We start from the raw sequence: 12,899 nt of genomic DNA on the forward strand, positions 1-12,899 counted from the left end.
AACAAAAAAGGCCCCACGGAGCACCATGTTGGAGGCGTCTGTGGTTTTAGTTTTGGGGCAGGGAGTAAGGTATGACACCATGTTGGAGGTTCCCATGGAGACAAGCACCCCCCCCATCCACCCACCCGCACTCACTCACCACGCGCCCCCATCAGAGGGAAGACGTGGGCGGGGCTTAGCAGCTTGGCGGCTCGCCACTCCTGCTTTTTGACTTTCTGCCCTCCACATCTGTGGGACAAAGCAATGTGGTTGTTACACATGCGCGCGCACACACACACACACACACACACACACAATAATAACAACTAGAGGGAATAAATAAGGAATCTACAAGTTAGCACAGGAAGCAGTGCTCGTCTTTGAGAGGTTATAAGTTAGCGTGTATGTACAAGTCCCCAGCATCACTTTCATTACGACCTTCACGCAAACTCGCTTTTCTCTCGTTTTTCACTTCCGCCAACGCCACTTTAGTCACCGGGCCAAACATGAGGAAGAAGAAGCCCACTTCCCGGGGGGAAATCACGCAGAAGCACCAAAACCAAAAGAAAAAGCCATTACAAAGCGAGCTTGAAAAACGTGCAGGTGGAGAATGACATTTGTTTCTGGGTGGGACCAGGCTATTGACTGGAACAATAGCCCTGATGCAGGTAATAGTCAGGGTCAAAACTGGTGAGGAACAGATCAGAACACCAGAAGAGGAAAAAAAGAAATATTCATGCACGAGTTGTGTGAGCGTCTGTCAGCGGGCCAGAACCTCCCCTTCCGTCATTTACACACACCCGTACTCCAACCACAGCGACTGGTTCTCTTCTGAGTCCAAATGGTCCACAGGCTCTGGGCCGGACGTCAGCAGGTCGTCTGATTGGCTCTGCTGGGTGGTCTGGTTCTGGCCGGAGGTGTAGTTAGCGGCGGGGGGTCCGCTGATGTTGCTGACCAGGGTGGGGTTGAGGGACAGGAAGGGGAGGTTTTTGCCCGAAGACTCGCTAAAGATTGAGTCCATGAAGACCGACTCCGCGGTGAAGGAAGGGCCCAGGAAAGACTCGAGGGTCGGGAGGTCGGGGTCGTCCCCGCTATGGCAGGGTAAGCTGGTGGACTTTGGCATGGTGGTGCTAGAGGGTCCCTTTGGGTGGTACTCACTGGGTGCGTGATGGGCACGGAGCCCGGGTTTGGCGGCGCCGGCAGGAGGTGACGCGTCGACGGACACGGGCTGGCGGCTGTCCTTAGACAGCATGTCGTGGATGCTGGTGCGCCGCGAGCTGCCCTCCGCCGTGGAGATGACGCTGCTGGCGCGGGGCAGCGTGGACGAGGCCGAGTCCAGGCGCTCCGACACCGACGTGGCCTTGCCCTGCGAGGACAGGCTGGGCCGGGCCGAGCCCCTCACGCGGGTGCTCTCCGCCTTGCGCAGGGTCGGGCGCCCCGGTTGCCCCGAGGACCTGGGCGGGCGATCGGCGCTGACCGGCGCCGCTTTCCCGCTGGAGGAGCGTAGGATGCCGCGCCCTCTGGTGGCGGGGCGCTCTTTGGGGGTGCGGTCAGACGAAGTGGAGAGGCGAGGAGAGTCCACGGTCAGGTTCTCCTGGCTGCCCGACTACACCGCAGGAGAGGAAGTGACATCAGTGGAGGTTTCATTTGCAGGAAATAAAGCACTTAGCATCAAAAGTATGAAGCATCAAATACGACACAATTAAATAAATAAATACATGAAGTGCAGACACAAATGTTCATGAAATAATTAAATACATCATTAAATGATGAAATAATTAAATTGTGAAATTATTAATCAAATCCTGAAATCTATAAATAAATCATTAAATAATTAAATGATGAAATAATTAAATCAATCATTAAATAATTCAATCAGTAAATACATAATCAAATAATGCAACCATGAAATAAATGATGAAAGAATTATCCATCCATCCATCCATCCATTTTCTATCGCTTATTCCCTTCGGGGTCGCGGGGGGCGCTGGAGCCTATCTCAGCTACAATCGGGCGGAAGGCGGGGTACACCCTGGACAAGTCGCCACTTCATCGCAGGGCCAACACGGATAGACAGACAACATTCACACTCACATTCACACACTAGGGCCAATTTAGTGTTGCCAATCAACCTATCCCCAGGTGCATGTCTTTGGAGGTGGGAGGGGCCTATCCCCAGGTGCATGTCTTTGGAGGTGGGAGGGGCCTATCCCCAGGTGCATGTCTTTGGAGGTGGGAGGGGCCTATCCCCAGGTGCATGTCTTTGGAGGTGGGAGGGGCCTATCCCCAGGTGCATGTCTTTGGAGGTGGGAGGGGCCTATCCCCAGGTGCATGTCTTTGGAGGTGGGAGGGGCCTATCCCCAGGTGCATGTCTTTGGAGGTGGGAGGAAGCCGGAGTACCCGGAGGGAACCCACACAGTCACGGGGAGAACATGCAAACTCCACACAGAAAGATCCCGAGGCCGGGATTGAACTCACGACTACTCAGGACCTTCGTATTGTGAGGCAGACGCACTAACCCCCTCTCCCACCGTGCTGCCCATGAAATAATTAAATCATGGAAATATAAATACATAATGAAATCTTGAAAAATAATTGAATCGTAAAATAATTTAATAAATGATTAAATAATTAATCTGTGGACTAATTAAATAAATGATGAAAACATGAAATAAATAGTTAATTCAATTGTAAAATAATTGAATACATGATTAAATAATGAATTAAATTTTGGAATAAATAATTAAATCGGTAAAAACATAATCAAATAATGCAATTATGAAATAAATGATGAAATAAATAATGGAAATATAAATACATAATGAAATCATAAAATAAATAATTAATTAAACAATGAAAATGATTAATTATTTAAACTGTAGAATATTGAAATAAATCATGAAATAATTAAATACATTCTTAAATCATGAAATATTTAAATGGTGAAATAATTAATCAAATAATGAAATGACAAAATAAATTATGAAATAAATCAATAAATCACAGAAATATAAATAAATAATTAAATCCTAAAATAAACTAATCAAATCATGAAATAAATAACTAATTAAATTGTGAAATAATTAAATAAATCACGAAATTACATAAATCATTAAATTATGACAAATAATTAAATTGTAAAACAATCAAGTTAATAAATAATTAAATCAATCATGAACTAATTATATAAATAATTGAATCATAAAATAAATTAAATTGTAAAATAATTACATACATAATTAAACTATTATTAAACCGTGAAATAATGAAATTGATTAAATGTAATTGTACATAAAATACATTCATGACATTTAATAACATTTATGCATTCAATTCCAATTATAATTCACTTTCTTTGCAAACACTGAGTTTGACCAGTTTGTTAAACTCGCAGGCAGTAGAGAATATGGAGGGATTTTTGGTCGAGAACATATTTTGCTTTTATCAATTTTGAAATATTTTGTTGCCACCTTATGTTGTATATTTTAATAGGAAATTCCCAATTTATTTTATTATCTACTATTACACCTGGAAATGTGATTTATTTGACCCTGTCACTGCCTACTCCGTCTAGCTTTGAATCCTTTGTCATTTCACAGCTGTCGTTTGCATAGAGATTGAACAATGTTGGTCCCAAGATTGATCCCTGGGGTAGGCCAGTATTTTATCATGTAGAATTAAAAACAAAAATACAACTGGTCTAATAACAGCACACACGAAGTAAGATGATGAGCACTCTCACCTCTGCGGGGTCGATGCCCTCGTCGAGGAACTGCTGCAGAGAAAGCACCTCGCTGCCCGGCGAAGCCGTCTTCTTGATCTGAAGCGGGGCGGTGCTTCCCGTGGCGTTGCCCGGCGGCTCCAAGGAGCATCGGGTGGGCACAGGGCTCTGGTGGGACGAGCGCGAGGACGAAGGCTGCTGGACTGGACTGCTGCCGCTGCTTGACCACGCCTCCTGGTCCAAACTTAGGCTGAACTCGCCGCTGCTCTCGCTGTGAGGACGACTCAGGCTGCCGTTCAACGTGCCTGCGGGGACGCCATCGCGTTAGCACGTGACATAAACTGTCTAACGTTGTGTAATGCGGTCCGACAACCATAATCCAAAAGGAGAAGGAAGAGGAGGGTACCTTTGCCCTCCAGGGGAGAGGTGAGCTGGGAGTTATTGTTACTATTACTACTGGTGGTCCTGTTGCTATGGAAACTGGAGGGTCTGGAGGCTGGGAGGGCGGGACAAAAAGGAAGACAGACAGATTGATAAACACTAACATGTAGTGACACACACAGGAAGTAACATGAAGGCGTCCACACCCCCATGCTGGGACAGCAGATGGCGCGTGCCAGGCAGAGGGGCAAGAAGTGCGGCCGAGTGCCAGGATACGGCCGCCATAGGAACAAAGAAAGCAGCCACGGTGAGGAAGAGGAAGGCCGACATTTGTCAAATCCGCTACTGTGCAGTTTGTGATGCGAGTGTGTGTGTTAGCATGTGGCTCGCGTCACTATGCTAGTGTTGCTAACATTTAAGTCCTCCTTTTCCAGTTGTTGTATGTGACATATGGCATCTGTTACGTTGGACACCAGTTCATGTGGACGTATAAAACCGGGGTGTCCAAACTTTTTCCACACTGAAAAATGAAAGCATATGGGGGCCATTTTGAGATTTTTCACTTTACAACCGACACAGTATTTATTGTAACCATTAGGGTTCCCCTTGTACCCGTGATCTTGTCCTTCCGGTCACAACCCAAAGCTCATGACCACAGGTGAGGAAGGGGACACACAAACCCCGTTTCCATATGAGCTGGGAAATTGTGTTAGATGTAAATATAAACGGAATACAATGATTTGCAAATCATTTTCAAGCCATATTCAATTGAATGCACTACAAAGACAACATATTTGATGTTCAAACTCAGAAACTTTTTTTTTTTTTTTTTGCAAATAATAATTAACTTAGAATTTCATGGCTGCAACACGTGCCAAAGTAGTTGGGAAAGGGCATGTTCACCACTGTGTTACATGGCCTTTCCTTTTAACAACACTCAGTAAACGTTTGGGAAGTGAGGAGACACATTTTTGAAGCTTCTCAGGTGGAATTCTTTCCCATTCTTGCTTGATGTACAGCTTAAGTTGTTCAACAGTCCGGGGGTGCCCGTTGTGGTATTTTAGGCTTCATAATGTGCCACACATTTTCAATGGGAGACAGGTCTGGACTACAGGCAGGCCAGTCTAGTACCCGCACTCTTTTACTATGAAGCCACGTTGATGTAACACGTGGCTTGGCATTGCCTTGCTGAAATAAGCAGGGGCGTCCATGGTAACGTTGCTTGGATGGCAACATATGTTGCTCCAAAACCTGTATATACCTTTCAGCATTAATGGTGCCTTCACAGATGTGTAAGTTACCCATGTCTTGGGCACTAATACACCCCCATACCATCACAGATGCTGGCTTTTACACTTTGCGCCTATAACAATCTGGATGGTTCTTTTCCTCTTTGGTCCGGAGGACACGACGCCCACAGTTTCCAAAAAACATCTGAAATGTGGACTCGTCAGACCACAGAACACTTTTACACTTTGTATCAGTCCATCTTAGATGAGCTCAGGCCCAGCGAAGCCGACGGCATTTCTGGGTGTTGTTGATAAACGGTTTTCACCTTGCATAGGAGAGTTTTAACTTGTACTTACAGATGTAGCGACCAACTGTAGTTACTGACAGTGGGTTTCTTAAAGTGTTCCTGAGCCCATGTGGTGATATCCTTTACACACTGATGTGGCTTGTTGATGCAGTACAGCCTGAGGGATGGAAGGTCACGGGCTTAGCTGCTTACGTGCAGTGATTTCTCCACATTCTCTGAACCCTTTGATGATATTACGGAGCGTAGATGGTGAAATCCCTAAATTCTTGCAATAGCTGGTTGAGAAAGGTTGTTCTTGAACTGTTCAACAATTTGCTCATGCATTTGTTGACAAAGTGGTGACCCTCACCCCATCCTTGTTTGTGAATGACTGAGCATTTCATAGCATCTACTTTTATACCCAATCATGGCACCCACCTGTTCCCAATTAGCCTGCACACCTGTTGAATGTTCCAAATAAGTGTTTGATGAGCATTCCACAACTTTATCAGTATTTATTGCCACCTTTCACAACTTCTTTGTCACGTGTTGCTGCCATCAAATTATAAAGTTAATGATTATTTGCAAAAAAAAAAAGTTTATCAGTTTGAACATGAAATATGTTGTCTTTGTAGCATATTCAACTGAATATGGGTTGAAAATGATTTGCAAAACATTGTATTCTGTTTATATTTACATCTAACACCATTTCCCAACTCATATGGAAACAGGGTTTGTAGATCGACCGGTAAATTGAGAGCTTTGCCTTCCGGCACAGCTCCTTTTTCACCACGACGGATCGATGCAGGGTCCGCATCACTGCAGACGCCGCAACGATCCGCCTGTCGATCTCACGATCCACTCTTCCCTCACTCTTGAACAAGACCCCGAGGTACTTGAACTCCTCCACCTGGGGCAGGATCTCTTCCCCAACCCAGAGATGGCACTCCTCCCTTTTCCGGGCGAGAACCATGAACTTTTACCTAATATTTATACATTTTATTGAAGTCATACGTACTTTACTTTTTGTCTTAATAGTTATGCAAGATTTTATTAAGTTCTACTTATTTATTATATATTTATGTGTTATTTTCATATGTTTTACTTGTATTTTATCCTTTATTCCAGTGGTCTCCAACCACCGGTTCGTGGATCGATTGGTACCAGCCGAACTACAAAAAAATAAAAAAATAAAAAAATAAAAATATTTTTGTATTTTTTATTTTTTGTATTAAATCAACATAAAAACACAAGATACACTTACAATTAGTGCAACAATCCAAAAAAAACCTCCCTCCACCCATTCAGACTCATTCACACAAAAGGGTTGTTTATTTCTGTTATTAATATTTCTGGTTCCTACATTATATATCAATACAGTCTGCAGGGATACAGTCCGTGAGCACACATGATTGTATTTTTTTATGACAAAAATAAAAAATACCATCCCCCCCCCCCCCCCCCCCCCGGTCCGTGGGACAAATTTTCAAGCGTTGACCGACCGGTCTGCAGTTACAAAAAGGTTGGGGACCACTGCTTTATTCCTACTCATGTTTCTTGCTATTGTACATGTTTTATTACATTTACTTTCCAGCGTTCCTCATCTGCCATGGCTGTGGGGGCGCTTTGTGTCAGCGTCCTGGTGGCTGTGTTGCAGATGGCTCCTGTGATAGTGTTTACTCACCTGGCTCCACTGTACTGAGCAATACATTACTTTATTTGTGTGTGTGTGTGTGTGTGTGTGTGTGTGTGTGTGTGTGTGTGTGTGTGTGTGTGTGTGTGTGTGTGTGTGTGTGTGTGTGCGATGATGAGGGATGTGGGTCATCTGAGTATCGTTTTTAAGTCTATAAAGCACTTTGTGTTGCATTTCTTTTATGTATGAACAGCGCTTTATAAATGAAGTTTGAATGATTGATTTATATCTATAGATCCATCTCAGATCAATCCATTGACATAAAGTTTTAACTTTAATGTTTTATGTTCTTTTTGTCAAAACACAAAATATGCAATTTTTTTCCCCAAAAAAAGTTTGCAAAGTGGAGTATTTAATGTGAAGTAATTAGAGCATTAAATGGGTAAATAATTCATAACAACATTGCTTTTGGGTCATTATTATTTTTTGAACAATCAGACTAAAGGGGTAAAGAATCCAAGAGTGTCCACTCATAAAATTGTTAAAAACAACTTATGAACTTTGAACGCTTCATGGATTATAAGGTTTTTTTTTGAGTAGTTTATTTTGTTATTAGTGTCAATTCTGCAAACATTTGCTCATTCAATCCACTTTTTAATGTTTTTTTAGTATTTTAAAATTGTGTTGCGGGCCAATAGAAAATGAGCTGCGGGCCGCAAATGGCCAAACTTTGGACACCCCTGCTATAAAACATACACAATAGCGCTTCTAAACACAGCGTGTTAGCATTAAAGCTACAGACGTAGAAAACAGACCTTTTAGTGGAAGCCATCCGCTAACTGATGCATGAATGACCTGAGAAAGGTCAAGTCTATGTTTTTCCAGGAGCCATTGTGAGTGTGTCGGCGGTTTGAAGCATTAGGACCTCATCTTAACAGCGATAAAAGCGGTTTGGGCCTTGTTTAATGAATGTTCAACATCTGGGTCAGCGACATTAAAGTGGTGTTGATTTATTGCTGCCTTGCTGTAAGTTAATCGCCCTGAAAAGCGTCTTGCAGGCTGCAGTCAATCCTGCTTTAGATAGCTTCGAGTGTGGATCAGTTTTAATCAAAGAGGCAAGCAGGAGGGCCCTAAGTCCACCAGGGGGGCTGTTGACCTCATTTTGCCACATCTGTCACCTTTTTATGAGCTTACCTTGACTCTTTGGGTCGTCTGAGGAGGCTGCTACATCTTCACAGGAGGCGTTATCTATGGAAGAGGAGGAAAGTGACATCACGTTATCTTGCTATACCAGGAGTGTCCAAACTTCTCCCACTGAGGGCCACACACATAAAGATGAGAGCATGCGGGCGCCATTTTGATATCATTTGTTTGAATGATCTTTTTTAACCTTTAGTGCTCACCTCAAGTTTGGTTCCAGAGGCCCCAGAAGGGTCTCGGGCATAATTTTGTTTTTGAAAAATTAAGTCCTATATTAATTTAAAAAAAACAATTATTCAAAGCTTGAATCTCTAGATCTGCCTATAGAAATGTTTTTCTTGTTTTATGCCCTTTTTGGCAAAACCCATTTTTTTTCATGTCAAAAACACAAATATGCAATATTCCCCCCCCCAAAAAATTGGAACCCTTAAATACGCCTATAATTCAAAACATCATTGATTTTAATTCATAATTATTTTTGGAGCAATGACAGTTTTCAGCGATCTAAAATGGCCCCACTAATAAAAGTGTTAAAAACAGGAAAAAAATGTCTTTTTAACTTTCAACGCTTAAAGGGGAACTGCACATTTTTGGGGGGAATTTTGCCTATTGTTCACAATCCTTATGAAAGACAAGAAGACAAACATTTTGTTTTTTTGCATTGTAATTTGTAAAAAATTGCCTCACAATACGAAGGTCCTGAGTTCAATCTTTCTGTGTGGAGTTTGCATGTTCTCCCTGTGACTGCGTGGGTTCCCTCCGGCTTCCTCCCACCTCCAAAAACATGCACCTGGAGATAGGTTGAGTCGAAATATTATAGTGACTCACTTGATGGACAGTTCTGCGTTTGGTCCAGCTGGCTGGGGTCGTTTTTTCCGTTTATTTTGGGTAAGCCTGCCATTTATGTCAGCATAGATTGGCTCAAATTTCCAAATTTGCAGTGTCGACCTCACTCCCTCGACTTTTGTCTGCTCCAACGTTTCACCCTCTTCTTTGCACTCGCTTCTATAAGTAGCAGGTCATCCTCTGTATATTCAGCTTCAAAAAGATAAGGTTGTGAATCCTTATTTGTCCAAAAAGAGTCACCTTGGATGTCTGTTACTAAGTCTGCCATGATTACAACACACTCGCATTTGTTTCCTGAAGTTGGAAATGTGTTGCTATGGAAACAGGAATAAATCATTGAAATATTGTACATATTGTTATGAATGTGTCTGTCACTACATTAGACTTGCAGTGTGTATACAAAACGTTGGAGGGTTTTGAAGTTGTTTTAGAGGGCTTTGAAGGCTACAACAGTGACTAGCATTTGCAAGCGTTTCAAAAAAATAAATGTCTAGACTCCTAAAAAAAAAAAAGCCGTGATTGTGAATGATGGACAAAATAAAATAAGTATTTTGATCAACTTCAGTTCTATCTTTCAATTATAATTTTTTAATATAGTTTTCATTTAAAAATGTTTTATTTTATGCACTTTTTGTCAAGGAAAACGTTTTTTTTTTTGTTTTTTTTAATGGCAAACACACAAAATATGCAATATTTCCCCCAAAACATATTCACAAGTGGAATTTATGATAAGAAGTAGTTGGAGCCTTGAATAGGTCAACAATTCATAACAATGATTGATTTTGATTCATTATTATTTTTTGAGCAATGACTAAAAAAATAACACCTGCATGGCAGCATTGTGTTATTAATGCCAACAGTGCAACTTGTTATCGTCTTTTTGCTCTTTCGTTGTCTTTTTTCTTCTTTATGTTTTTTTATAATAGTATATTTACAATGTGCTGAGGGCCATAAACAATAGCTGCAGGTCGCAAATGCTCCCTGGGCCGCATTTTGGACACCCCTGTTCCATATTATGTAACAATAAAGGGAAAGCACACACACACAGACACACAAACACTGACCTTTGACCTGGAGCCTGTGCTTGGCCCTCCTGTGTCCAGCAGAGGGCAGCGTGAGCGCCGCACAGTCGATGGCATTGGTGGAAAAGGCGAGCTCCTTCATGCGCTGGCCGCCGCGCCGACCCACGTCTCCCGTTTCGGCGCCATCTAGGATGTCGGTGCTGCCGGCCCAGTCGGCGCCAGGGCCGCTAGCCACCGCCATGGTCTGCAGCAGGTCGTTCATGGCTGCATGGACACGTTTAGAGTAAGCCCCAGGCTAAAACTGCTAAAGCCACGTTAAACTAATGGATTCATCAACACCCATCAGATTCTAAACAGCACGACCAAGCGAAAATGTGTCTTGTTAAACTCAAGGCACATGCAGGCATTCAGAATAACAGAGACATTAAATGAATGTTAGCTACAATCACTGGCCACCATATGAATACTTTCACTGTTAGGCCGTTTGTTTACCCAAACGGCAAAGAGGACGAGACATTACTTGGAAATAATAATAATAATCAGAGAAAGGTGGTTTTATTTGATGAATTTTGTGAGACTAATTTAAAGTGCTTTAGAAAGTGGAAAGGTCTCTTTGACCACATGGTCTATAACTAACAAGTATGTTGCACAACACGGCAGCAACAGAACCAATACTGTAATAGCAGTAAGGAGCAAATTGCTCAATTAACATTGATAGAATAATTAATAGTATTGTTACACATTTTAAAGCGCATGCAGAGGTGGATAAAGCTACTAGAAGCTTTGACCACTTAGGATGGGTACCTTTCACAATTACTATTTTGTTTTAATTGAACACTGAGCTGATAATGACAACTGTGCTGTCCAGTTGTTATATCTTGTTTTCTTACATTCTCAATTGCAAGTATTTGATTGTCGACTTTGCATGCAGTTGCAATTCCTGGACATTAGATGGCAGTGGCGTATTGCCGACAGAGCGATACACAGAGGGCAGCGCTACGCAGTAAGAGCAACACTTTGAGAGTGTCCATGATTTTACGTTTTTAATTCATTTTAGTTGCCATAGCCAGAAAATAGTGTATGCCAGTCTTGTCTTTTGTTGAGCCCTACAAAGTGTTTGCACTGTAATTATTGTACTTATTACACACCAGCTGTTTGATCGTAATCTTAGTTGTAGTGTAGATTGCCACATTTATAGGTCTTGAAAATGCCATGTAAAATCGCTAATGCTAATCACTAGTATACACATAGTATACTAGTATACAGTCCGCCACAGTTCGACAAGTATGCAGCTGGACGTACAACAAAGCTATATTTTACAGTACCTGGTAGTACCGACGGAATTCGGTGAGTACCAATTAAAGTACCAATTTCGGTACCCATCCCTACTGGTACTTCTAATGCCATTGCTGCCATCTTGTGGCACGATACACAAACTCCATCATGAGGTTGCTTACAGCCACAGCTGTTAATGCCAATGTTTTTTTTTAACCTGGCGCTAATGTTTCTTATTTCTGTATAGTACACTAAATAGAGGTGCTTATGTTTCACACCTGCACAATCTAACGAGATCCAGTGCAAGAGCTGTTCCAAAGGTATGATAAATATTTAGGGCGTGACTCTTTGGGCACCTGACTATTCCATTTGATTCCGATTCCTGGGGTGCCGATTTGAGTTAGATTCGATTCTCGATTCAAACCGATTCTCCCAATGTATTATTTGGTCTAATAATTATAGTGAGATGTTTTCAAAACAGGTTGCTGGCTAGAAAAGCTCCTTTTGGTTGCATGGAGATGGCATAAAAACTCATTTTTAAAAGCATATTCTTTTTTTTTTTTTTTAAACATTTTTTTTGTAATCTTTTTTTTAAAATTATGAGTCAATATAGAATTGGAATAAATGAGAATCGCGATGTGAATACATTTTTTGTGCACTTTCTAATAAATATACTGGTAATGAATCCATCAAATGAGTGAAACTATGGTACGGGTACCACTAGTCAGAGCCGTGTATAGAGAAAGTGTGGCCAACTCGGTTTCAAAGTTGGTAGCAAACATGGCACCCTGTAGTCACGTGAGGGGCTTTTGACCAATCAGAGAGAGTATGGCCAAAAAAAAACATTCATGTGACTGCAGGGCGCCATGTTTGCTACCAACTCTGAAACCGAGTTGGCAATACTCTATACACGGCTCTGACTGAAGCACTTAATTAAATATGCAAACACAGTGTTACTGTTCAAACTGCGTATAATGTTACAGTGGCCAAAATATCGAATATACTTGTGAAATAAAACCTCTTCCTTGTTTTTAATGAATACTTAGGCCTACTACACTACTGAATTTTAATGTTGGTCATTATGGTGGCACTTGAGGAGCCAAGTTGTTTTTCCTGAGGTGCGGTGGAAAAAGTTTGATTATATAATTCAAATGAAAATCGGGCCTTATGGGCTCTTGCATGGTACCTTCTTAGATTGTGCAGGTGTGCCTAAAGTTGTGACCAGTGAGTGTAAAGCGCAGCAAAGGCGACACACACGAGCAGTGCGATGGCTTTGAAGGCAGGCGGAGGTGCAACGGCGTGCACAAAAAGCAATCAAGAGGTGAA

General features: G+C 42.0%; 1 protein-coding gene across 1 annotated transcript in view; it reads right to left on the reverse strand.

Moving 5' to 3' along the window:
* Positions 1-12,899, reverse strand: part of LOC133646058 (girdin-like) — a 37,788-nt gene that overhangs the window by 2,075 nt on the left and 22,814 nt on the right. The window contains exons 19-24 of the mRNA XM_062041041.1: positions 10,341-10,562; positions 8,425-8,478; positions 4,107-4,196; positions 3,722-4,005; positions 1,138-1,585; positions 140-228 (exon numbers count right to left, since the gene is read on the reverse strand). Of these exons, the coding sequence (XP_061897025.1) occupies positions 176-228; positions 1,138-1,585; positions 3,722-4,005; positions 4,107-4,196; positions 8,425-8,478; positions 10,341-10,562 (1,151 nt within the window). The 3' untranslated portion in view covers positions 140-175. The remainder of the gene's footprint in view (positions 1-139; positions 229-1,137; positions 1,586-3,721; positions 4,006-4,106; positions 4,197-8,424; positions 8,479-10,340; positions 10,563-12,899) is intronic.

This window comes from Entelurus aequoreus, linkage group LG01, assembly GCF_033978785.1.
Source record: "Entelurus aequoreus isolate RoL-2023_Sb linkage group LG01, RoL_Eaeq_v1.1, whole genome shotgun sequence".
In the NCBI taxonomy this organism is placed as follows: Eukaryota; Metazoa; Chordata; class Actinopteri; order Syngnathiformes; family Syngnathidae; genus Entelurus; species Entelurus aequoreus.